This window comes from Oryctolagus cuniculus, chromosome 6 (genome assembly GCF_964237555.1).
Source record: "Oryctolagus cuniculus chromosome 6, mOryCun1.1, whole genome shotgun sequence".
Classification (NCBI taxonomy): domain Eukaryota; kingdom Metazoa; phylum Chordata; class Mammalia; order Lagomorpha; family Leporidae; genus Oryctolagus; species Oryctolagus cuniculus.
Genome location: NC_091437.1, coordinates 66,941,998 through 66,963,902, shown reverse-complemented (window position 1 = coordinate 66,963,902; position 21,905 = coordinate 66,941,998). Strand labels below are relative to the sequence as shown.

Below are 21,905 nucleotides of genomic sequence, written 5' to 3'. Positions count from 1 at the left end.
GAGCGCCTTAGTGCGTGGTCGCAGGACCCGGGTCTACACCCGAGCGCCGCCTCCACCTGAGAGGGGCAGCCAGCGGCCTGGGCTGCGCTGCCGCTACGCAAACCTCCCGCCGAACCGCTGATGCAGACGCGGGGTGGCGACGCGCCGGGGAAGGTGTTTGCGTCCAGCGTCGGAGCCAGACTGTGCGCTCGCTCGGACCCGGGCCGCTCCCAGCGTCCCGCTGCCTTGCCGACGCTGTCTGCGGACGACTCTGGAGGACCCTCGCCCCTAACCCCCACCCCAGCCGCCATAGGGAGAGACGGGACCTCGGGCTTAGCAGCGCGAGCCAGGGTCCCTGCCTCTTAGCATCGCTTCCTTTGAGATCTCCAGGAACTAGGTTAAGCCCGAATTTTCGGAGCGCTGACTACTTCGAGTCCATTCACTGTAACTCAAAGACTGGCATCAGGTTTATTATTATCTTTTGTTAAATATTTTAGATCTTTTCAGAGAGCGCGGTCAACGGGGAGGAGGTGGTCGGTTTTCCTCCCCAGGACATCTCTGCGCGTGCTGTAACATGGCAGGACAGGTGACACGGGCAGGTGGTGCGCACGTGGTGGGGTGGGGTGTGGGGTTTCACGGACCTGCCCAGACTGCCACTAGATAAGCCTGAAGCCTGGGCCCACGGTGAGGGGACAGGAGAGGAAGGAGGCCACAGGACGCCGAGGTTCACGGCCAGATGCACACCCAGGTCTGGCGGAGGACTCCACCCTACTCCCCGCTTGGCGCCTGTCCTGCAAGCGTCTCAGTGTGGGGGTTGGGTGGCTGGGGGCTGATCTCCGGGAGGAACTAGCACGGGGGCGGGGGCGTTCTCTTGGTGGGGAGGTTGGGCAGGGCAAGCTGGGCTGACGGCCTGGGCAGAGCCGTTCTCTGGGCTGCTCCCCTCTGAGGGCAGAGGCTTGGCCTGCTGGGGTGTCCACAGGACAAGCAAGGAGGGTGCCACAGGTAGGGTACCCCCAGGGATGGGTTGCTGGGTGACACGGGCAAAACGGCGGTGCAGGTATGTTCAGGTCTTGGGTGGCAGATTGCAAGGCACCAGAGGAAGAAACAAGGGGGCAGCTCTCGACCATCCATCTCGTCCACTGCTTCTGGGGGCCTTTTCTAGGGACAAGTGGCAATCTGACTTGGGGGTCTGAGGCCAGAATCGACTAGATTTGGTAGGACCGTCATGGCGGAAGTTCTGGAAGGTGAATTCTTCACAGCGGCCAAAGAGTCTGTGAAGTTCCAATGAAAAAACTGTCGATGGGTCCTTTCAGTCCTCGCGGGCGGCCGCTCTGCATTGCTCGAGGTGCCTGGCTCATCCTGGACAGACGACGAGGCTCGGCTCAGGAAGGGGCCTCCACAGCCGGCCTCTGTGGCTCTGAGATGGCACCTGGTCCCCTAGCAGGTGAAGGAAGTCACCGCCCACAAGGAGAGGCTTCGTGTGGGTGGAGGACGATTTCGTGGGGCTGGGAGGGGTGGCACTCGTCCAGCTCTGCCTCAGCCACTAGGGACTCTCAGACCCACGTAGGATTCATCAGAAAATGGCACCACGTCGCCCCCTGTTGGTGATGCAAGGAGGGGACCAAGGGCTGTTCATGGAAGCACCCAGCCCAGAGGCTGCAACTGCAGACATGGAGCTAAATGGCATTGGCATCTAGTGGAGAGGGACTGCTAGGGGAGGCTGGGGACAGGTATGGTGGGAGGCTGCAGGGGAGCCCGTGAGCCAGTTCTGCTCTTCCTGGCTCTGGAGGCCGCAGAGGGAGAGGAAGCTCCTCCAGGGTTAGAATCAAAGAGGAGGTATTTCCAGCCGGGCGCCCCTGCCAGCACGCCCCACACTCCCTACCCCCAACTGTCAGGGCCCAGGCTCAGGAGGGCAGAGGGTCTTGCCTGCTGCTGCCTTAGTAGCTGCTGTCTGTGAAGAAGGGTGGGCTGGCAGACCCTGGGGAGCTGTCACTGTCGTCGCGTGGCCGTGACAGCTCTCCATACTCGCTGTTGTAAAACACCTGGCCTCCTTGCGCTCCCCGGTCAGGCCGCCGCCGCCGCCCATGGGGGCCAGGGTGCCCCCTGGTCACATCCACAGCCTGACCAGGTCCTTTACAGCTGTCAAGACAAAGGAAGGCAGCGTTAGCGGGACAAGAGGAGAGGGAACTGGACCCGGGGTTGGGGATGGATCAGGATCATGATACAACTGGAGCAAGAAGTGTGCTCAGGGGCTCTGGGAACCACACAGCCCAGCCTTGACTGAAACAGACACCACACCGGTCAGATTTGTCCCAGGCCTGGACAAGGAGCCATGGAGAAGCTCTGCCTTCATCCCCCAAACAAACCCTTTGACCTCTCGGGCCCATCTTAGTAAATGGCATCAGTGTTCAGTTGGCCACTCAAGCCAAGCACCTGCCTAAAATTCCTGTGTCCTTCCTTTCCCTCCCGCTTCATACCCAGTCCATCCAGAAGTCCTGTCTACTGTACACCCAGAATGCACTGTGCTCAGCTGTCTACTGGTGCCCCTACTGCAGAGCAGGCTGCTGTCTCTGTAGGCTCTGCCAGGTCTTCACCCCTGCAGCCAGACTCCTTAGGTTAGATGTGACATCAGGGTCTCCTGCCACACTTTCTAATGGCTTCCTGTAGCTCTGGGAAGAAAACCCGAGCTTCTCCCCTGGGGCCTGCAGGGTCCTGCCGGTTCCAGTGCCACCCACCTCTCTGCCCTGCTGAGCTCCAGCCTTGGCTCTCGTTTTCTTTGATTTTTGAAAGAATTGGTTTAATTATTGCTTTGTTTTGCATGGAGCTGTTGAGATAAAGTCTGTGGCCAACCTGACTCTTTTCTTTGGGATTTGTTCTTTTTGTCTGAATTTCCAGAGTGCATTTCTTTTTATATTTATTCATTCAAGAAGCAAGAAGCAGCATGCACATGGATATCTGTGTGTATGCTGTGAAAGAGAGAGAGAGAGAGAGAGAGAGAGGCATTCCTATCCACTGGTTCCATCCCCAAATTCCTGCAGCAGCCAAAGCTAGGAGCTGGGAACTCCATCCAGGTCTCCCGTGTGCTTGGCAGGGACCCAACTGCTTGAGCTACCATGTGCTGCCTTCCAGGGGTCAAAAGTAGGAGCCAGGAATCGAACCCAGGAACTCTAATGTGGATCATGGATCATCTTAGCTGGAATCTAAGCTGCAAAGCCAAACACATGCCCCAAAGTGTCCACCTTTAAAGTTGAATAGCTCTGATATCTCTCACAATTTTCCATCCTGTGCCAGTTTCTCCAGATATTCTTGCCGACATGTAGAGTCAGGTCTTCATTTATTTATTTAATAAATAAATTGAGTTGTAGGTTTCAAATATTAGGTCTATCCCACTGTTTGCATATTCTTCCCCAGGGACTGCAATTTCACTTTTACTGGATCTCTCCATGCCTTCTATAACCTGCCACTTTCTCTCTAACCCTTTTTAACCTCATTCAGGTTCATTGTCTTGACTCCTTTGGCATCCATCCCGCTGTGCAAGTCTGGTCATGTATACAGCATCCCCCTTCTCTAGGGGGATGCATCCATCACCCCAGTAGCTGCCTGAGACCTCGGACAGTACTGAACCCTATATATGCTAGGTTTTGTCCTATGTGTACATGCCTATGGTAAACTTTTATTCTCTAGTTTAATTTTCATAGGCAAGAGATGAACAGCGAATAATAAATTATTATAATGATAGACTGGAATAAAGGTTTCCATGCATGCATTCTCTCTGGAAAGTGACAGCAAATGTTTGCACTTTCAGATGCATGGAAGGGGACCCTGCAGGGCAGGGGATGGCTGCACTGTCCCTGGCATACTCTACTCTTTGTTTCGAGTGGATTTGTCTTTTGCTTCAGTTTCTTTCCTGAATTTTGTCGGCTGTCATTTTATGTCTTTATCTTGTCTGTATGTTTGCATGTGTGTAGCTCCTGCTTCATTCCACATTTAGTTCCTGTAGTGTAGCCTTACAGTGTCTCTGCTCAGCAAGTTGCTACTGCGACATTCAGATTCTAATATCCTGTTTTATTCTTACAAGAACTTTGTATGGATACTGCTTATTTTTTCCATTCATGATTATTCACTTTGGAATTTCCTACATCGGAAATGGTAGGTTCTCCCATGCAAGGCGTGAGGAGCCACGGTGGTGTTGTGGTTTGAATGCATCCTTCTAAGTTCATGGTTTGGAAACCCAGTGCCCAGGGCAGACAGTGTGGACAGCTGGGACCTTGAAGAAGTAATTAGATCCCGAGTGCTCTCATGAGCAGATTCACATTGTCATCCCGGGAGTGTGTGGGTTAGAAAAGTGGACTTCCCAGTCTCCAGCACCGTGAGTCAAAGAAATTCCTACTCATTCTAAATTATCCAGGCCTGTCGCTCTCCCTCTTCATGGAGGAACAACACAGGACCCTGCGCTGTTCTTTTGTCTGCTCGGCCCTTCCCGGGTTTGCTGCTGGTCCTTCCTGGGTTGGCTGCCGATCCTTCCACCTCCGTGGAAGGGCGGCTCCCCCTGCCACTTTCCCCACTTCAGCGGGGGAGCGGCACACCGCCGGCCGGCTCTCTCGGGGGCTGCTCAGGTGTTCCCTTTAGATGTTCCTTGTGCATGTTGTCTCTCTCCTCCTTTATAGTCCTCTTCTACCAATCCCAACTCTGCTACCCACACACCGAGTACGCTGCTCTCCTCCAATCAGGAGCAGGATCAGCTCTTGCAGGTTATTGGTCGAACTGGAGGCAGCTGTGTAGAAGCTGTTTCCTCCTCTCCCAGCGCCATATTGTGGGAGAGCAGATGCATAGAATAAGTCTTAATTCCAGTAACTTAGTCTAGTCCGAGTTGCTCCCCACAAGGCCCAGGTATTTTGTTACAGCAGCAGAAAATGAATGAAGATAGGTGGCTTTTCCTCCACTGAAAAATGACATAGCACCCTGCCTCTTTGGTGACACTCAAATCCCTTTGACTGCATCCTTCTTTCAAAGGCTCCTTTCAAGTCCTGCATCACACTGCTGCCAGGGTCATCCAGTGCCTGAGGGAACGCAGGGCTCTCTCCCTGGCTCTCCCATCAGCCACCTGTAGATTCAGATAAAAGGCCATAGGGAAGGGAGTGGGATCTGGCATCCTGGTTGCTGAAAGGGCCAGATGAGGCAACCTGGAAATGAGGAGAGATTAACTCCCTACGGGGTGAATCTGACCAAGGGTTAGCAGGAAAGGACCGGGCAGATAAACTCCTCCCTTCTTCCCACACAGACCTCTCCAGGGGCATGTATCTGCCCAGTGAGCTGCTGCACCTGTGTCCCAAGGGAACCTGTGGGAAGAACAGTGCCCTCTGTTGCCATTGTCGTGAGGAGCATTTTTGGTAGAGAACCAGGCACTGTGTGTGTGTGTGTGAGAGAGAGAGAGAGAGAGCGAGAGAGAGAGCGAGAATGCTGTTTTCTGAATTCTGGACACTATCATCCTTCCACAGAATCTTCTGGTACTTTCTTCTTTGACCACCCAGCAGCACTCCCTGCCTGCTCATCGCTCTTCTGGAAGCAGAGCCCTCCCCAGCCAGCCACTCCTCGTGCCTCAAATGTTCACAAACACAGCTCTGCTCCTCCTCTGTTGGGCCTCAGTCTCTTCCGCTGTGTCCCCGGTCAGTGCGGCCCCTGTCCCCAGGGCTTTGCCACGTTCCTCTCCTGCCCCAGCTGACTCCCCTTCTCCTGTGGCTCCTGCTTGGATGTGCTGGTCCCTGTGTGGAGCGCCCTACTCATGGTACACGGAGTCTGTCTGCCTACCTCACAGGCTTGGGCTGAATGGTGGCTCTGTTTGATTCTGAGCGAGATTAGGAGATCAGCATTTAAATGGTAGTCCTCTCCAGTTTACCATTTTACTTGCTTTTTTGGAACACTAACATGCTGTTTGGGAACGAAACAGCCCTTATAGTTCTGCAGGTGTAACTGCCGCTGCCTTTCCAAGCCCATGTTACTCACAGAAAATAGAAGTCACCTGATGGAATTGATCAGCGAGACAAGAGACAGGGAGGTAAAGGTGCAGGATGCAGATGCAGGGGTGGTTCCTGGGCAGGCCCCACAATTGCCAGGGCCAGCCATGCCGCCAACACAGCCTTTGTTGGCTGGAGCAAGACACAAGCAAGTGGTTGGCTTAGTTATAAAGTCATAAATACACCTGTGAGAAAAGCAGAACCAAAAGACACCAACCATCGGAAAGTCAGACAAAGGCCTTAGCCCTCAGCTGCAGGGGTGAGAGCCAAGACTGGCTGTGGAAGCCTGAGACCACAGATGGCACGGAGCCCTGTCCCTTAGGGCCTTCCCATGTTCACTGAGCACCTGCCACACACCGACGCTGTACCTCGTGCAGTCTGAGGTATGACAGCAAAGAGGGCACCCATTCTTTTTCTCCTATTTTACATCACAGTAACCTCAGCGTAGGGTTTTTTTCTTTCCATCTGAACTTGCAAACTTCCACCTTGTCTCTTCAAGGAGGCACCTTTCCGCTTCTCTGTAGCATCTGTGGAACTGCCAGCATCACCACTCCCGCATGTTGAGCCATTCTCAAGGGTTATGTAAACACCAGGGCCAGGACACAGCAGTGGTGAGCGCATGGCGGTGGTGGCAGTGGCAGCGGCAGTGTGTGCAGTGTGGATGCGCTGCACAAGGGCAGGGTCGAGTGGAGGCTGTCAGATTGCATCATCCAACTCAAAATGGTGTGCACATGAAAAGGGGCTGCCTCTTCATTTCTGGCAGTTTTCACTTAGTGTTTTCAGGCCGCCATTGACCACAGTCGAAACAGCAAACACAAAACTAGGATCAGTGCAAATGCTCAAGGCAGAGGGTAGAAGATTCAAAGATTCAAAAACTGCAGGGCTGGTGCTATGGCATAGCAGGTAAAGTGGTGGCCTACAGTGCCGGCATCCCATATAGGCACTGGTTCGAGTCCTGGCTGCTCCACCTCTGATCCAGCTCTCTGCTATGGCCTGGGAGAGCAGAAAATGGCCCGAGTCCTTGGGCCTCTGCATCCACATGGGAGACCCGGGGTAAGCTCTTGGTCCTGGCTTCGGATCGGTGCAGCTCTGGCCGTTGTGGCCATCTAGGGAGTGAACCATCAGATAGAAGTCCTCTCTCTCTCTACCTATGCCTCTCTGTAACTCTGCGTTTCAAATAAGTAAATAAGTCTTAAAAAAAAACTGCACAGGTATAAGTAAAGAATTGTCGCTGGCAAATGATGTCAGACACCCCCATGTGGGCCCCCGACAAAGGTCCCCATGTCAGAGCTGCAGGTGAATGATTTGGATAAAATGGCTAAAGAAAGGGGAAAAGACTAATGTTTCACAAAATATTGCAGGTCCTGTCATTTAAACAGGTATGTGTTAGTAAACTGACAAAATAAATATTTTAAGTAGACATTTAGTATTTTTGTCTGCACCCTAAAAAAGTCTACAGATTCAAGTTGACAGACTTCTTTTTTTTTTTTTCCTGGCTATCTTGTTGGGGACACAGAGATCATCTTCAATCTAGACTCCCTCTGTTAACAAAATACAGTGCCAGAGGCTGGCGCTTGGTGTGGCAGTTAAAATGCTACTGGCGTCATGTAGTTAAAATGCCCAACTCCAACTCCTGCCTCCAGCTTTCTGTGAATGCAGACCGTAGAAGGCAGTGGTGATGGGTCCCTGCCACCTACGTAGGAGACCCAGATAGAGTTCCTGGCTCCTGGCTTCAGCCTTGGTCCCGTCAGGGCTGCTGCAGGCATTTGAGGACTGAACCAGTGGATGGAAAGTCTCCCCCTCTCTCTATCTTGATCTGTCTCTCAAACGAATAAATAAAAATCAAACCATAATCATAAAACAACTCCATAAGGATGTTCCCAAAAGGCCAGAAGACCATGAACAAAAACGTGACACCAGCAAAAGTTATAACGATCTGTGTGGCTTCTGTGGTCACCAGCCACAGAAGGTGGTTCTGTGGGGGTGCTGGAGGTTTGAGGCTGGGGGTGGCCCCCATGGCTGTGGGAGGGGGTGCATGTGCATGGTGGGTCATGCACACTTTCAGCATCTGAGCATCTGTCAAATGAAAGGGAGATGTTGACCAGGAGCCAGATGCTGCCGGGTCAAAATGGTGATGGGGAATTGTGCGGTGGGGCTAGACAGCTGAATGTTTTGAGCCTCAGAGAGGCCCACCTTCAATACCCACACAGGGAACAGGGATGCGTGAAAGGTTTCAGGTAGGAGTGACAGGGCACACCCAAACCCCAGTCTCCCTCCCTGGGCCTCTCTGCTTCTTCTTCTCTCCGGAGGGCACCATTCACCTTGGCAGGGGAGGCAGCGCCGCAAGCCCTTACCTGAGCCCGCCTTCTGGTCTATGCCTGTCCTCTATCTGCTCCAGCTCCTCTGAGGCCAGCACCATCCCACTGTCTGTCTGGTTGTCCTATGCAGAGAGAAAGCGAGGCTGTGGGCCACACGGGGGGTCCTGCTGCAGACAGCTGTCCTCAGCTAGGAGACAGGGCAACCGGAGCCTGTGTCCTCAGGCCCAACACGGTCCCTCAAATGGGAACTTGGTCCATCGCCAGGGCACATGGCAGAGGCTCACATGTCCCTGTCATGGACAAGGGAAACTCCTTGGTCCGTGGGCCACTGTGCGCTGGGGCCCTGCAAGAGGCCAGCCTGGGTGTGGGAGAGACGGGGCAAGCATGGCAGCGTCTGGCAGCTCGTCATTTACAGGCTTGGTCCCCCTCACTGTGAACCACGCAGGAGGGAAGGCTGAAGCCTTCTCAGAGCGTGGGGGCCCCCCAGGCCTTCTGCTGGCCTTAGTCTGTGCCTGTTGGCCAAGGGCTCCCACTGATGCCCACTCCCCACCCCACCCCCACAGCCCCGCCAACCCAGGCTCTCTGCGGCCCCGAAAGGGGATTGACAGGGAAGTCCTGCCTGGTCTCCTGACTGTGTGCACCCAGAACAAGGTCTTGGGGCCTTGGTCTTTCCTCTGATCAAATGGACACGCTCCAGCCTCATGGGGCCACCTGAGCTTAGCTGGGCGGCCCTGCCTGACACCTAAGGCTTTCCCATGCCCCCCCTCTTCTAGTGACACTGTCTCCCACTCTCAGGCCACGTGGCTCGGAGGTGCCTACTGCCACCAAAGTGGGCCGAAGACTCAGGTGGACACCATGAGACCTGCTGGGGCAGGAGCTGTCTCTGCACTAGAGTTTCTGCGCTGCTGGAGGGTCACGGGGACCAGGGGAAGCTGCATGTGGGGGCAGCAGCTTGCTGGGGCACCGGTAGGGCCTGTTCCCTGGAGGACCTGTGTTGGAGGCCTGGTCCTCTGTGTGGTGCTGCTGAGAGGCCGTGGGGGATTTAGGAGAGAGCTTTAGTACCTTGGGCAGGGAATTAGGTCTCTGGAAGGGATCAGCGTGGCTCTGCAGGCCCCAGTTAGTTTCCTGGAGAACAGATAGCTAAAGAAGAGGTCGCCTGGCTGCTGAGTCTGTCTCCGGCTTCCTGTCTTGCAGTGAGATTCTTTCTGGCATAAACTCCCCCACTGGGATGCCACCTGCTTTGCGGCCCTCACAGAGGCGGCCCCTGGTCTTGGGCTTTCAGCATCCAGCACGGTGAGCCAAGTAAACCTCTTTTCCCTCTTCAGGGACTGTATTGCAGCTGTACAAGCATACTAAGACACATCCCATGAGCACCCAGACCTAAGCGTACCCGGCCTTGACCTCGCCCAGGTATAATCTGTCCTGTTCTCTTTGTCCCAGGTGGTTTCTGTCACCTGCATGCCTTGCTCCCCATGGGGTTCAGTGGCCCTGGGGCCTGAGGCACACAACTCCTCCCCTCCCCCAGCCCCACCTTACCCCGGAGGCTTTGTAGGCTGTCGGGGTCATGGGGAACTCCTCGAACGTCTTCATCTGGGAGGCACCTTGGGCCTGAGTCCCTCTGACCAGGCAGCCAGGGAAGGACACACAATTGTAGTATCTGTGGGGAGAAGATGGAAGGTGCTGAGCAAATGCACACAGGAGTCCTTCTGACAGCTCCTTCCCCCTCCCCTCCTGGGAATGACCCCCAGCCTGGGTCTGAGTGCTGGTCTGGGACCTGCCTTAATGTCCATCGTGAAGCTCTAGGGGAAGGACCTGGGCTGCGTGCCTCCCCACAACACCCACCCTGAGCTGTGTTTCCACTGCTGTACAGGAGGAGGGACAGAGCTTGGCGAGTACATGGCCGGTGCTCAGCTGTGGGAGGTGAACGGTCGTCCCCAGCTGGGCTGTCTCCCCAGGATGGGCCGCCATGCCAAGAAGGCGGGCTGTGTAGGGGGTGGTGGTGGTGGAGGGAGCCTGCCAGGGCAGATCCCTGTTTGTGTCGCCCAGGTCTGGCCCTGTTCTGTGCTGAGGACAGCCCTCTCAGGACAATGCCTGTCAGCCATGCTGGTGGGAACGTGGAGGGCCGCTTACCCGAGAGCTCGGATCCAGAATTCTGGGGGACTTGGGCTAAGTTCTGACTTTGGAAAACAGTTACTGAGGGGTCTTTCTGCTCACAGGGCCCCTGTGGCCCACAGAGCTTGCCTCTGAGGCATGGGAGGGATCCTGGCCCAAACCCAGCCCATTCCACTCTCTCTCCTGCTGCGAGAAAATGTGCCTGGGATGGGTGTTCCACAAAGTTGGGGTGAGGGGGCTTTCAGGGGGCCAGGAGCACAAGGAACCGGAGGGTGGCCCCAAGGTCTGGTCCTCAGTGTGTTGAAGCTAAGAGGTGGGCCTAGGGGAAAGTCATCAGGTTATAGGGACAACACCCTCAGAAGGGACTACTGTAGTTCTCCGGGACCCTAGTTAATCCCCAGGGAGTTGTCATAAAGGAACCAGGCTGGCCCTGAATCTCCCCGGCTTCCTATCCTGCCTTGTGGTCCTTCTCGCACTCGCTCCATTGTGGAGCCCTCTGCTGTGAGGCCCTCCTCAGAGCTGGGCCGGTGCCGGCACTGTGCCCCCGAATCTCTCTAAGAGTGAGTTGAGTGAGTGTCCTTTCTTGTTAAAGCACCCAGCCTCGGGAATCCGGTCACGGCAACACCAAACACCTGAGGCACTGGCAGGCAGCGAGCAGGGAAGCACAGCGTAGGCCACATGGCCCTCAGGCGTCCTGACCCCATGCTGTCATTTAAAGCTGCTCTGCTTTTGGAGTCGGTGTCCCACGGTCTCTCAGGTTTGTAGTTTGCCTTTCCTCCATGATGCCCTGTCCGAAGCACTCTCCCCCTGTCGCCTGCCAGGCCCAGGGAGCACTGCTGACCTGGCGGCCAGGCTGTGGCGGTGCAGGCGTGGGGGGCTGTCATCCGTGTCAGCCTCGGCGACGTGCAGGGCCGTGGTGGATGCCTGCAGGAAGCTGCCCTCCTCCTCCGAGCTCCGAGAGCCAGCGTGAGGCGCTGTGCAGCCTTCTTCTCCCTCCTGGCAGGAACAGGAGAGGAGGCCAGGGTCACAGACCTGCACTGCCCCTCCTCCCCAAGCCCTGAGCGCAGGTCTGCGTGGAGCCCTAAGCCCTGGAATGGGAGCGAGTGAAGTGCTGAAGCTACAGAGGCCCAGGCCAGGTCCCCAGCACACGCAGCTCTTGTGGCCAATGAGGTGTCAAGCACACTGACTGCTCACTGTGCCAGGCTTGTTAAATTCTCCTGACAGCCCCGCTCAGGCCCTGGTCACAGCCCCTGCTTATAGAAAGTGTGGGAGAGGTGGCGGGACAGAGCTCTGCTGGGGTGTCCTGACGGCAGCCTGTGGCTGCTGCTGCAGGCTTAGCATCCACTGCTCACCCTTTCTGTCTTATTTTTGCCGTGAAAACAGCCCCACACTGTCTGTCACCAGCCCCTGAGGCCTGGCCTGCAGATGGCTTTCTTGTGACTCCTCCAGGTCCCAGAGCCCTGGGTGCCTGCTTTGTTCCCCACCCCTGTGCCACTCCAGCATGGATGGAGAAACGCAGGACTCACAAGTCCAGGGCCTGTGTGCTGGGCAGGGGCAGAGGGCAGAACGGGTGCAAGGGGAAGGAACGAATCATTAATACGTTAGTGAGAGGAGGGCTGCCTGGAAGGTTGGTGAGGACCAGCCAGCGGTTCCCCAGGGGCAGGAAGAAGCTCTGATCTTCACTTCTAGGGACATGGGGGCATGGGCAGCGGGCATGAGAGGGCAGTGCTCAAGGTCTGGACGTGCCTGCCCCTGCCAGATAGCTGAGCGTGGGCAGGGTTTGGAGGGGCAGCGAGGGTGGGAAGTCAGGGCAGGGGCAGAGGGGACTCACCTGCCGGCCCCCGGCTTGGAGCAGGTCCCCCAGTATCTCCACCAGCTCTGAGAAGGCAGGCCTTGCTTTGGGGTCTCCGGACCAGCAGCTCAGCATTATGTGGCGACTGCGGGGTACAGCTGGCTGCTGGACTGGGGTCTGAGGGGGTCCCAAACCCTCTGCCCACCAATCCCAGTAGACCCCAGCTTCCTTGCTGTAGGCTTAGGCTCCTGCCATGGAGTACCCTCCCCTCTGTCTCCAGCGGCCTCTGGCTCCTTTTTCTAGGATGTGCTTGCCCTGGTCCCCCTGACTCTGCGGCTCCAGTGTTCTCAGAGCACCTGTGTCCCCCCCATCCCCTCCCCGGCTTGTGCCCCTCGCAGTTACGATGCAGTTCTCTGTCCTCTAGGGTGGAGGCCAGGCCTGTGCTATTGGCTCTAGCCTCCCTGGAGTCAGCATACAGCACCGGTAGAGGAGAGATACAGAGGCACAGGCAGTGAGTAAGTCATCTGCTGGGTGAGAAGCCCTGGGCCTGCACGCTGTCCCCAGTCCCTAGCTCTACCCGACCTGTGCCCCTTCCCACACCTGTCCATGGCAGCATAGCCCTCTCCTGCCTCAGCCCTCTTCTACGCTTGCACACAGACCCCCACCCACAGGCACACCTCTCTCCCTGTACCCATCTCCCCACCCCCACAGGCCAGTCGGGGAGACTCACATGGCAGGGGTGGCCAGCTCTGGGGCCCGCATCCGGGTGCCATCTTTCAGCCGCTGGCAGAACTCCTCATTGATCTGCACCCCAGGATATGGGGAGGCCCCTGGTGGCAGGAAGGGGAGGGGTGGGGCGTGGGCTGCCAGCTACTCAGCCCAGCCTCCCATCACCCCTGTCCTGTCTGCTCCCCCTTCTTGGGGGGATAGCTACCCCCAACCACAAGCAGCTGCCCTTCTTCAGCTCCAAGTTCTCCATGTAGTTAACAGCTCACAATGGCCTGCTTTCTGGGGGTGCCGGGAGAACCCACACATTCCAGACATGTTAGCAATGCCTCCTGCAGCAGCCCAGACCCCGGCCCCTCCGGCTCACAGGCAGCTCCCCCCTCCAAGTCTTGCTGCTCTTTCACTTTCAGGCATGGTGCCCATTGCCATGGCCATATGAGGAGACTTTAATTTTCCCATGTGTTTACTGCCTCCCCTGCCCTGGTGTGGGGACCCCTCTCTGTTCCCCTGGTGCCCGAGTCCCTTGTGGGACTTGCATCAGCAGGAGTGTTTAGAGTAAACACTGAGGCTCCTCCAGAACCTGCAGTGACCAGGGCTGCCATGTGCACCTGGGATCTGCCCTGGCACAACCTCCTGCAGGCTGCCCCCAGGGGTGGTGCCAGGGTGGCCCCTGTTGGAGGCTCAGGCCCGGAGGATCCTGGGCCAGGCTGGGGAGAAGTGGGTGCTCCTGGTGGTCTGTGAGCTCACTTGCCTCAGAATGGCCTGGGCTGCTTGCTTGCGGGGCAGGCCCCCCAGCTGGGCACCTCACTGTGCACTCACCCAGAGAGAAGATCTCCCAGAGCAGCACCCCGAAGGACCACACGTCACTGTGAGTGGTGTACACCTTGTCAAAGATGCTTTCGGGGGCCATCCACTTCAGGGGCAGTCGAGCCTGGGGGACGCAAGTGTGTCACACGGGGAGAGGGAAATCAGGGCTGCAGCGCACCCCCGCCCCCCACAGCAGGTCCCTTCTGCCCCCGCTTCCTGCTGTAGGCCCAGGACACAAGTCCCCTCCCCCAGAGTCCTCCAGCTCCAGGCCCTCAGCCCAGCCTCCCCCCTGTACATTGTCGCCCCGTCACCCTCTACAAACGCGCTCTACCCATTCTCTCCTCCTCCTGAGGGCCTTAGGCATCTTTCCCATCACCTCTCCCTCTCCTTCTCACACCCTCCACCTGGGGGCCCTTATGGACTGGTCTGTGTCTCCACCTCAGCCACCCCCACTGCCTTCTCTTCACAGCTTATGGGGGAGCTCCTGCGAACACATGACCATCACCTCCCGGTGCCCCCACACTTGACAGTTAGAATGAAGGACCAACACCTCTCACACAGCAGCCATGTAGGGCGGGCGGCCGTCACTGCACATCCTGTACCCAGCCTGCTCCTTTCCTCCAGTCCTACCCTTTCTTCCTGTCCCCAAATCAGAGAGCGGGCTGCCAGGCAGATACTCTGCAGCTTGTGCGCAGATGGACTTCCTTTGGTGGCCCTGCACCAGGCCTGCCCATCTCTGGGTGGAAAGTCTCTGTTCTACCACCCCACAGGGCAGGTGCAGGAGTCAGTGTCCACCAAATGGACCAGGCCCCAGGTGCAGCACGGTGCTCCATGCTTGTCAACTCCTCTGCCCCAGGATGCCTCAGTGGGCAGGACTGTTAGTGCCCTGACCTCAGATTCTCAGAATTTGCTGGGGCCCAGGGGGACAATGGGTCTCCAGTATTTGGGCAGGTGGCCTGGCAGACCAAGAAGCACATGCCACCCTGTGCCAGCCTCTCTTGCCCACTCCTGGACAAGAGAACCGTGGTCCTCCCCTCCCCTACCCCCACCTCTGCCCAGCCCTCATCTCTGCTCCTCCTGGTGACCTGCACTCACACTGCCCTTGCGGACGTAGTCAGGGTCTTTGTAGATGTCCCGGGCAAGGCCAAAGTCACAGATCTTCACCACGTCACTTTCTGACAGCAAGATGTTCCGAGCAGCCAGGTCCCTGTGGATGCACTGGGGGTGCAGAGAGGTGGGAGGGGGCAGTCAGCCAGGGTGGAGCTCCCAGGTGCCCCAGGCAGTCAGAGCCCTGGGTGTGCCCTGCCTGAGCCTTGCTCTTTCAGGTGAAGACTTCTGTGTGCCCCCCAGGATGTGTCAAAGTGTGGGACGGCAGAGACCATCAGTCAGCTGTGCACTAACTCGCCAGGGGGGCCTTGGAAGTCATTTCCAGGCTTCGGGCTTAGTTCTCCACTGCAAAATGGGTGAAAACCTGCTGGATCCCAGGACCACTGTGGGGTGAAGTGCGGGCAGAGCACAGCTGGCTGGTGGCGGGATGGGCCCTCTTCCCCATTGAAGGGCCTGTGGAGGTGGGGAGAAGGATGCTCACTTTCCGGGAGGCCAGGAACTCCATCCCTCGGGCCACCTGAAAGCTGTAGCAGACAAGGTCTTCCATGGTCAGTGGGGTCAGCCACAGGTCCTCAGCTGCACAGGGAAGGAAGGTGGACTCAGGAGACACCTCTGTCCTGGCTTCCCTACTCATCCAGCCCCAAGGGGGACATCTGCTCACCCAACTGCATCTCTCCTAGCTGGGTCCCTGAAGCTCCCAGCACTCTGTCAGCCTCCACTCTCTCCAGGACACCTGCTTACCTCCCGGCCTTTGCACCTGCTTCTTGGCCCTGGACTACTCCCTTACTCTGTCAATTCATCCCAAGCCGGATGTCAAACATCTGTGATATCTGTCCCTGAGGGCAGATTCTTCCCTTCCTTGGCAGAAAGCCAGGACCTGCTCTCCCGTGGAAGTCCCGCAGACCCCAGCGTCCCCTGGAGGGGCGGGCCAGGCTCTTACCTTCTTGAACTGGAGGAGCCCGCCCTGCCCCGCCCTTGCCCATCAGGAGCCTAGCGAGGACGGCCCTGTCGCTGCTTCTCGGCCCCCTTCGATCAGCCTTGGCCCCCTCCACCATGGCGCGGAAGCGCCTTCGTTGCTCCGGAGACTTCTCCTGCGGGTGCACAAAGCCAGGCGGGTCCCAGGGTTGCCGGCCACCCGCGGGCCCCGCCCGCCGGCTCGCCCTGAAGCTCTGCGTCCAGACTGGGGAGCCACTTACCGCGAAGGGACTGAAGGCGTCCCGCTTGGCGCGCAGGAAGTTGGAGAGGTTGCCGTACTTGCAAAACTCCACAATCACCATGAGGGGGCCTGCAGAGGGGTCGGCCCTGGGTGACCCAGGGCACTGGGGCCCCGGGTGCGCAGCCACACGCTCGCCCGACAGGATGCCCCACCCAGTATTCCCGCCTGCCCCTTCAAACCCAGCAGGCTCCTCCCGCTCGGAGCGCCGAGCGCCCGACGCCTGGGCTTCCTCCCAGGGCGCCGGAACGCGTACCGTTGGGTTTGGTGCACGCCCCTAGGAGGTTGACCACATTGAGGTGGTTGCCGATGTGGATCAAGATTTTGAGCTCCGACATCAGGGCGCGGTGCTCACTGGCTGTGGCGCCCTCTGTAGGGAACACAGGGCCTTAGCATGTGACCCAGGCTCTGCCCTAATCCCTGACGCCCCTCCTCCCTCGCTACTGAAGGCATAGTCAGGCTCTTTCTGGGGCCCCAGCATGTTCAGCTGGCTCCCCGCCCCCCACCCTCCGAGGAAGCGGGTGAGCTTGGCTGTACTCTCACAGATCTCTCTGTAGAATCTTGGATGAGATTCTAGTTCTGAGCCTCAGTTTCCCTTCTGGCATCACAGTCCCCAGCCCCGGCCCCCCACCCCTCAGGCCTGCTGACTCCCATCCCCCTGCTGTTCCCACACCTTTGAGCATTTTCACTGCCACGGTGTCGCAGCTGCTGCCCTTATTGATGCCAAAAGCAGAGGCTTCTACCACCTTCCCAAAGGCCCCATGGCCCAAGACTCTCCCTGTGGAGGCAGGGGAGGGTCCAGGTGAACTGTCTGGGGGGTGAGGGTGGGCGGCAGGGGCAGCCTGTCCCAAGGGTCCGGGGCAGGAGCCTCTGCGCCAAACAGGAAGCGCGCGGGCAGCTGCAATGGGAAAAGAGGGAGAGGACAGGCAGACAGGAAGCCCCCGGCATCCTCTCCAGGCAGGTGTGACAGGCCCACCCAACTCAGAGCAGCTGGAAGTGACCCCAGGGCCTGGGAACTGGGAGCCCTGGCCGTGGCTCTGTGGCTTTGGGGATGCACGCCCAGATGAACAGGTCAGCCAGGTGAGGGTCCGGCGGGCCTTCCTGGCAGGAGTTCTGAGAAGGGTGGGATTTCTGGCTCCAGCCTGCTCGACTGTGCAGGGGCTGGGAGGGGGGGGGGCAGACAGGGCGCTGGCCTCACCCAGGTGCAGCCGCTCTCGGGGGAACTCCCACTGGCTGGCGTCGTAGGACAGGTATTCACATTGCTCCTCCAGAGGCACCTCCCCGGGATCCATGATGATGGACAAGTAGCCCGTCTTGATGTCCGCGTGGGCTGGCTGGGGACGGGGGTGAGACAGTTCTTTGCTTTGGCCATTCCACTGCGGTTTGGGCAAAGTGGATGGCACTTCCTTGGGGTTTCTCATCGACTCGAGAGGACAGAGACCAGTCTCTTTAAAGCCTGGTATGGAAAGGTGGGGGAGGTTTCCAGGGAGACGAGGCTGCCAGGTGAACCAAGGTAGGGACCCTATTTGGAAGGCTGGCAGCAGTGGGCGCAGGGGCAAGGGAGACCGTATTAGGAGCTGGGGGAGGAGCACTCACCCTCCTCATGTTACAGAAGATGAGCAGGAGGAGGACCCAAAAGAACACGGCAATGACGCCGGTGCCCACGAGGATCACGATCTCCATGCTGCCTCTATCTTCGGCGCCTGCATGGGCAGAAAGGGGCAGGTTCTGGTGCGCGCCGCGCGCAGGAGGGGCCGCGGGGAGCCGTACCAGGGCGCGTGGGTCGAGGGTCGAGGGGGCGGCCGGACCTCCCACAGCTACGCTGGCGGAGGAGTTGACGCAGCCCTTGGCGTTGCACACGCTGCACAGATAGCGGCCCGCGTCCTCCTCGCGCACGCGCTGGATGCTCAGCCTCTGGTTCGAGTCCGCGAGGTCGATTCCTGCGGCAGGTGAGTGGCGGGTCGGGCTCAGGCGGGTCCTGGCGCGTGGGACTCGCAGACCGCCAGACCCTGCCCGCCGCCTGGGGCTACCCTGCCCACCAGATTCTTCTTGCAGCAGCCTCTCATCTTTGTACCATACGATGCTGGGCACGTGTGCCCCGGCCACCGCGCACCGCATTTCCAGCGAATCGCTCACGTTCACCAGGAGATCGGTCAGGTTCTGCGTGAGCCGCGGGGCTTCCAGGGCTGGGACAGGGGGTCGAGAGAGAACTAAGCAGAGCTAAAGAGAGCACCTTGGGGTTGGGCGCAGATGATGCGGAAGAGGGGCAAGGGAGGAAGACAGGGATGAGGTGGAGCTGGTGAGGGAGGGCTCCCCGCCCCGCGCCTCACCCTGCACCGACAGGTACTTCTTATGGCAGTGTTTGTCGCGGCTGCGCCGGTCCTGCACCTCGCACACGTAGTCGCCCTCGTGCTCGGGGGCCACGCGGGGGATGCTCAGGCTGAGCGTGGCGTGGCGCGCCCCGGGCTCCGCCTCCTCTAGGCTGGCGGCCAGCGGCGTGGCGAAGAGGTGCACGTTTTTGCAGTCGAGCAGCAGCGGGTTGCCCTGCGCGTCGTGCAGCGTGGACAGGTTGAGGCGGTACCAGCGCAGGTGCTCATAGGTGAAGTTGTCGGCGCGGCAGCTCAAGCGCACCGCTTGGCCTTCCAGGGGCTCCTCGGACGGCTCCGATTCGATGCTGAAGCCGTCAGGGATGGCTATGGAGGGCAGAGGAACCCCTGTGACTCTGCTGGGAGCTCGTTCCTTTTCCCTGTCAGCCTTTGAATTCACTCAGATCTCAGCAGAGAGTGTGCACCACATGGAGCAGGGCCCTCTCCACTCCAGGGTGTCCTCTCGGAAATCAGCCCCGTAGCTCCCCTCCTGCCGCCATCTCTCTCCTGGACAAGCCCCATTTCTCCCCGGAGCCCAGATGTCTGTGAGTGCCTCTCACCACACTCATCCGGGACCTGACTGTCTTTCTCCCTACTGACCACACCCTGCGCCATCATCCTCTCCTTGCAGTGGTTTCCCCACTAGCTTGGCCCTGTCGTCCTGATGACCTTTTGTCTCTCTGGCTGCTTCTGGTCAGGTTCTGGTGGCCCCTTCTCTCTGGCTCCATGCCTCTGGAGGTGCCCTCATCTACCCTCCTGGGCCCATGACTGCCTACTCCTGGGCTTCTTGGCTGTCCTGAGGGCACTAACACATTTGAAAATCTGGGTCAACTCTGGAACTCCTCTCCTCTGAGCAAAACACATCAGTGGGCTGCAGGGCTCCAGGGCTTGGGGTCGGGGTGGGTTGGGTGACAGGGAGGTAGGGCCAGGTGGGGCTTCTGGGAGCAGGAGGACATCCCTGAGGGCAGAGCCTCCAGGGCTGGGGGGCAGAGAGTACCATTCCACTCTGTTGCACCAGGACCTGTCTAGATGCTGGTGATCTCAACTCCCATGATGACCCAGTGGGCCCGCAGGCCATGGATATCTGTCTTGGGCATCCTACCGTTGCTTGAAACTCAGTGCCTCCTCACCCGGATTCTGACCCTGCACCCAGGCCTGCCCAAGGGATGGGGGCTCTCGGGCCACTCACTGGTCACGTAGAAGTAGATGAGCCGCTCGTCCCGGCCCACCTTGTTGGAGACCACGCACTTGTACATGGCAGACACGTTGGCATCTTGGATCACCAGCTTGCTCACCGTCTGGGCAGAACACAGGCAGGAGGTGGGTCCATTTCTCCTGAGTCCCCCTCCCGGGACCTCCCTGTCTGCACAGGGGCCTGCTGTGCCCACCAGAGTAATGGGGGAAGTGGAGGCACTGGGAGTAGGGATGACCGAAGCACTGAGGCGGGACTGGGAAGAGAAGACGAGGCTCTCGGGCTGTCCAGCACAGGCAAGAGCAGCACATGGATAGCTGGCCCAGGCTGCAGCTGAGGTCAGAGGGCAGTGCGTGGAAGACCAGAGAGACCTCTGGCACTAAGGAGGAGTCAGCAGCCTGCTTGCCAAAGGAGTCAGCTCAAGCCAGAGCGACACTTCAGGCTGTGGTTGCACGGAGAGTCCAGCCCCTCCTGTGCTGGGGTCAGCAGCTGCGAAGTGTGTGAGCTCCTTGTGCTTGCCGTGCCCACATCGGCCCATGGGCTGTCCACAGCACCTCTCCTGTGGTCCTGGGGATTTGCCAGGGGAGAAGGTGGTCCCAGGATTCCAGAAGGACTCTGGCCTCAGGGAGTAGGAAGCTTGAGAAGGGTGGGGGTGGGGAAGAGAGGGCCACAGGCTCTGCCTATGTCCTAGGACCCCCACCCCCACCCCAAGCCGGGCACTTCCTGGCCAGGCCTGGAACAGGAAAAGGCTCTGGAGGTGTGTAGGAAAACAGGAAGTGACTGTAGGAAGTGGGTGCCTTTGTTCATTCCCCTCCCCCGCCTGGCTGCTTGTCAGCATTGCCCCCAGGCTGGTCCACTGGCTCAGCAGCCCTTCTATGGAGACCTGGCCAGCCCCCACCCAGTCCCTTCCTAGCCCTGGGGCCTGTGGGTAGCTGGGGTCACCTTGGATCTCAGCATCTTTGTGCTGGCAGCAGCTGGAGGCAAGGCCAGGCCCCGTCCACATGCAGGCAGAGGGGCTGAGGCCCAGATGTTGTAGAAAAGGTACCTGACCCTCAAGAACTATCTCTAATCCTTAGCTGGCCAGGTAGAAGCCAAGAGAGGCAGAAGAGGCCCCTTCCCCTCTCCTCCCACCCCCCTGGTGGCACCGTTGACTGTACCTTGTTCTTCCCCTCCACAAACTCTGACCAGGTGTCCAGGCTCTCAATGGGGTTTACAGCGTCCTGTGTGGTCACCTCCCTCCAGTCCTGGCACTGTGGCATGCGGTCTCGCTGCCGCCGCCGCCGGCTGCCAAGGATCAGGAGAGGCAAGGGTGGATGCAGGATATGGGCAGGGAGGCCCACAAAAGGGGTCAGGTTCATCTTCAGATTCATCTCCCATCGTGGTGAGTGAGGGGGATGGAGTGCCCTGCCCCTTGTCCTCCACAGGATGCCAGACACAGCCCTTCTGTGGCACTGCCCGTGCTCATGTGGGCGCCCTGCATCCTGCTTCTGCTGGCCTCTTCCTGCCCACTCCACCTTGGAGCTGCCTAGCTCACCAAGTCACCATTTCACCCTGCTCTCCCTCGCTCCCCCTTCTTGGAACTGCAGGCTCCCCTGCAGGCTGCTGTGCAGCCCCTGCACATCTAGCCTCCTCCTATGATGAGTTGGGCATTCCAGGGCCCCAAAAGAGGTCCCTGTCTGCCAGCACCAGGCAAGCAGGGGGCCCCAGGCCTCCCTTGCTTGGCACAGATCATGATAGTGGAGCCCTGGAAGGAAGCACATTTGCAGAGGCCAGTGCTAAGCTGCAGCCCACATGGTTCAACACAATCCCTTAGGGGCCTTGGACATTTCAGGCCGACAGTCACCCCTACTGAGCCTGTCCCCAACCACACCAGAGGTGCAGTCCTCACCTCCTGCCTGGGTTTCCAGCTTCTGTCCTTCTCTGGCCTGTGATGCAAGGGTCTCTGGCTACATGGCACACCTGCCCTGGCATGTCCCCTGCTCAGTTCCCTGGCTGGTTCCCTGGTGCTGTCAAGATCCTGGCCTGGGGCCAGTGCTGTGGCACAATGGGTTAAAGCCCCAGCCTGCAGCGCCAGCATCCCATATGGGCGCCAGTTCAAGTCCTGCCTGCTCCACTTCTGATCCAGCCTGGGAAAGCAGTAGAAGATGGTCCAAGTCCTTGGGCCCTTGCACCTACGTGAGAGACCCAGAAGAAGCTCCTGGTTCTTGGCTTTGGATTGGCTCAGCTGTGGCTGTTGTGCCATCTGAGGGGTGAACCAGCGGGTGGAAGACCTCTCTGTC

At 58.6% G+C, this 21,905-nt stretch overlaps 1 protein-coding gene across 4 annotated transcripts in view; it reads right to left on the bottom strand.

The window, feature by feature from the left end:
* Positions 1-417: 417 nt before the first annotated feature.
* Positions 418-21,905, bottom strand: part of FLT4 (fms related receptor tyrosine kinase 4) — a 39,485-nt gene continuing 17,997 nt past the window's right edge. For 2 of the 4 annotated variants that reach the window (XM_051833788.2, XM_070075813.1), the window contains exons 11-30: positions 20,784-20,910; positions 19,624-19,732; positions 18,399-18,761; positions 18,108-18,254; positions 17,877-18,008; positions 17,665-17,771; positions 17,267-17,402; positions 16,742-16,846; positions 16,325-16,438; positions 16,052-16,140; positions 15,796-15,946; positions 15,337-15,431; positions 14,844-14,966; positions 13,761-13,872; positions 12,946-13,045; positions 12,255-12,360; positions 11,265-11,419; positions 9,848-9,968; positions 8,348-8,433; positions 418-2,118 (exon numbers count right to left, since the gene is read on the bottom strand). In XM_051833788.2, coding sequence (XP_051689748.2) covers positions 1,917-2,118; positions 8,348-8,433; positions 9,848-9,968; positions 11,265-11,419; positions 12,255-12,360; positions 12,946-13,045; positions 13,761-13,872; positions 14,844-14,966; positions 15,337-15,431; positions 15,796-15,946; positions 16,052-16,140; positions 16,325-16,438; positions 16,742-16,846; positions 17,267-17,402; positions 17,665-17,771; positions 17,877-18,008; positions 18,108-18,254; positions 18,399-18,761; positions 19,624-19,732; positions 20,784-20,910 — 2,680 coding nt within the window. In that variant the 3' untranslated portion in view covers positions 418-1,916. The remainder of the gene's footprint in view (positions 2,119-8,347; positions 8,434-9,847; positions 9,969-11,264; positions 11,420-12,254; positions 12,361-12,945; positions 13,046-13,760; positions 13,873-14,843; positions 14,967-15,336; positions 15,432-15,795; positions 15,947-16,051; positions 16,141-16,324; positions 16,439-16,741; positions 16,847-17,266; positions 17,403-17,664; positions 17,772-17,876; positions 18,009-18,107; positions 18,255-18,398; positions 18,762-19,623; positions 19,733-20,783; positions 20,911-21,905) is intronic. The other 2 variants (XM_051833789.2, XM_051833790.2) reach the window with 2 other exon arrangements.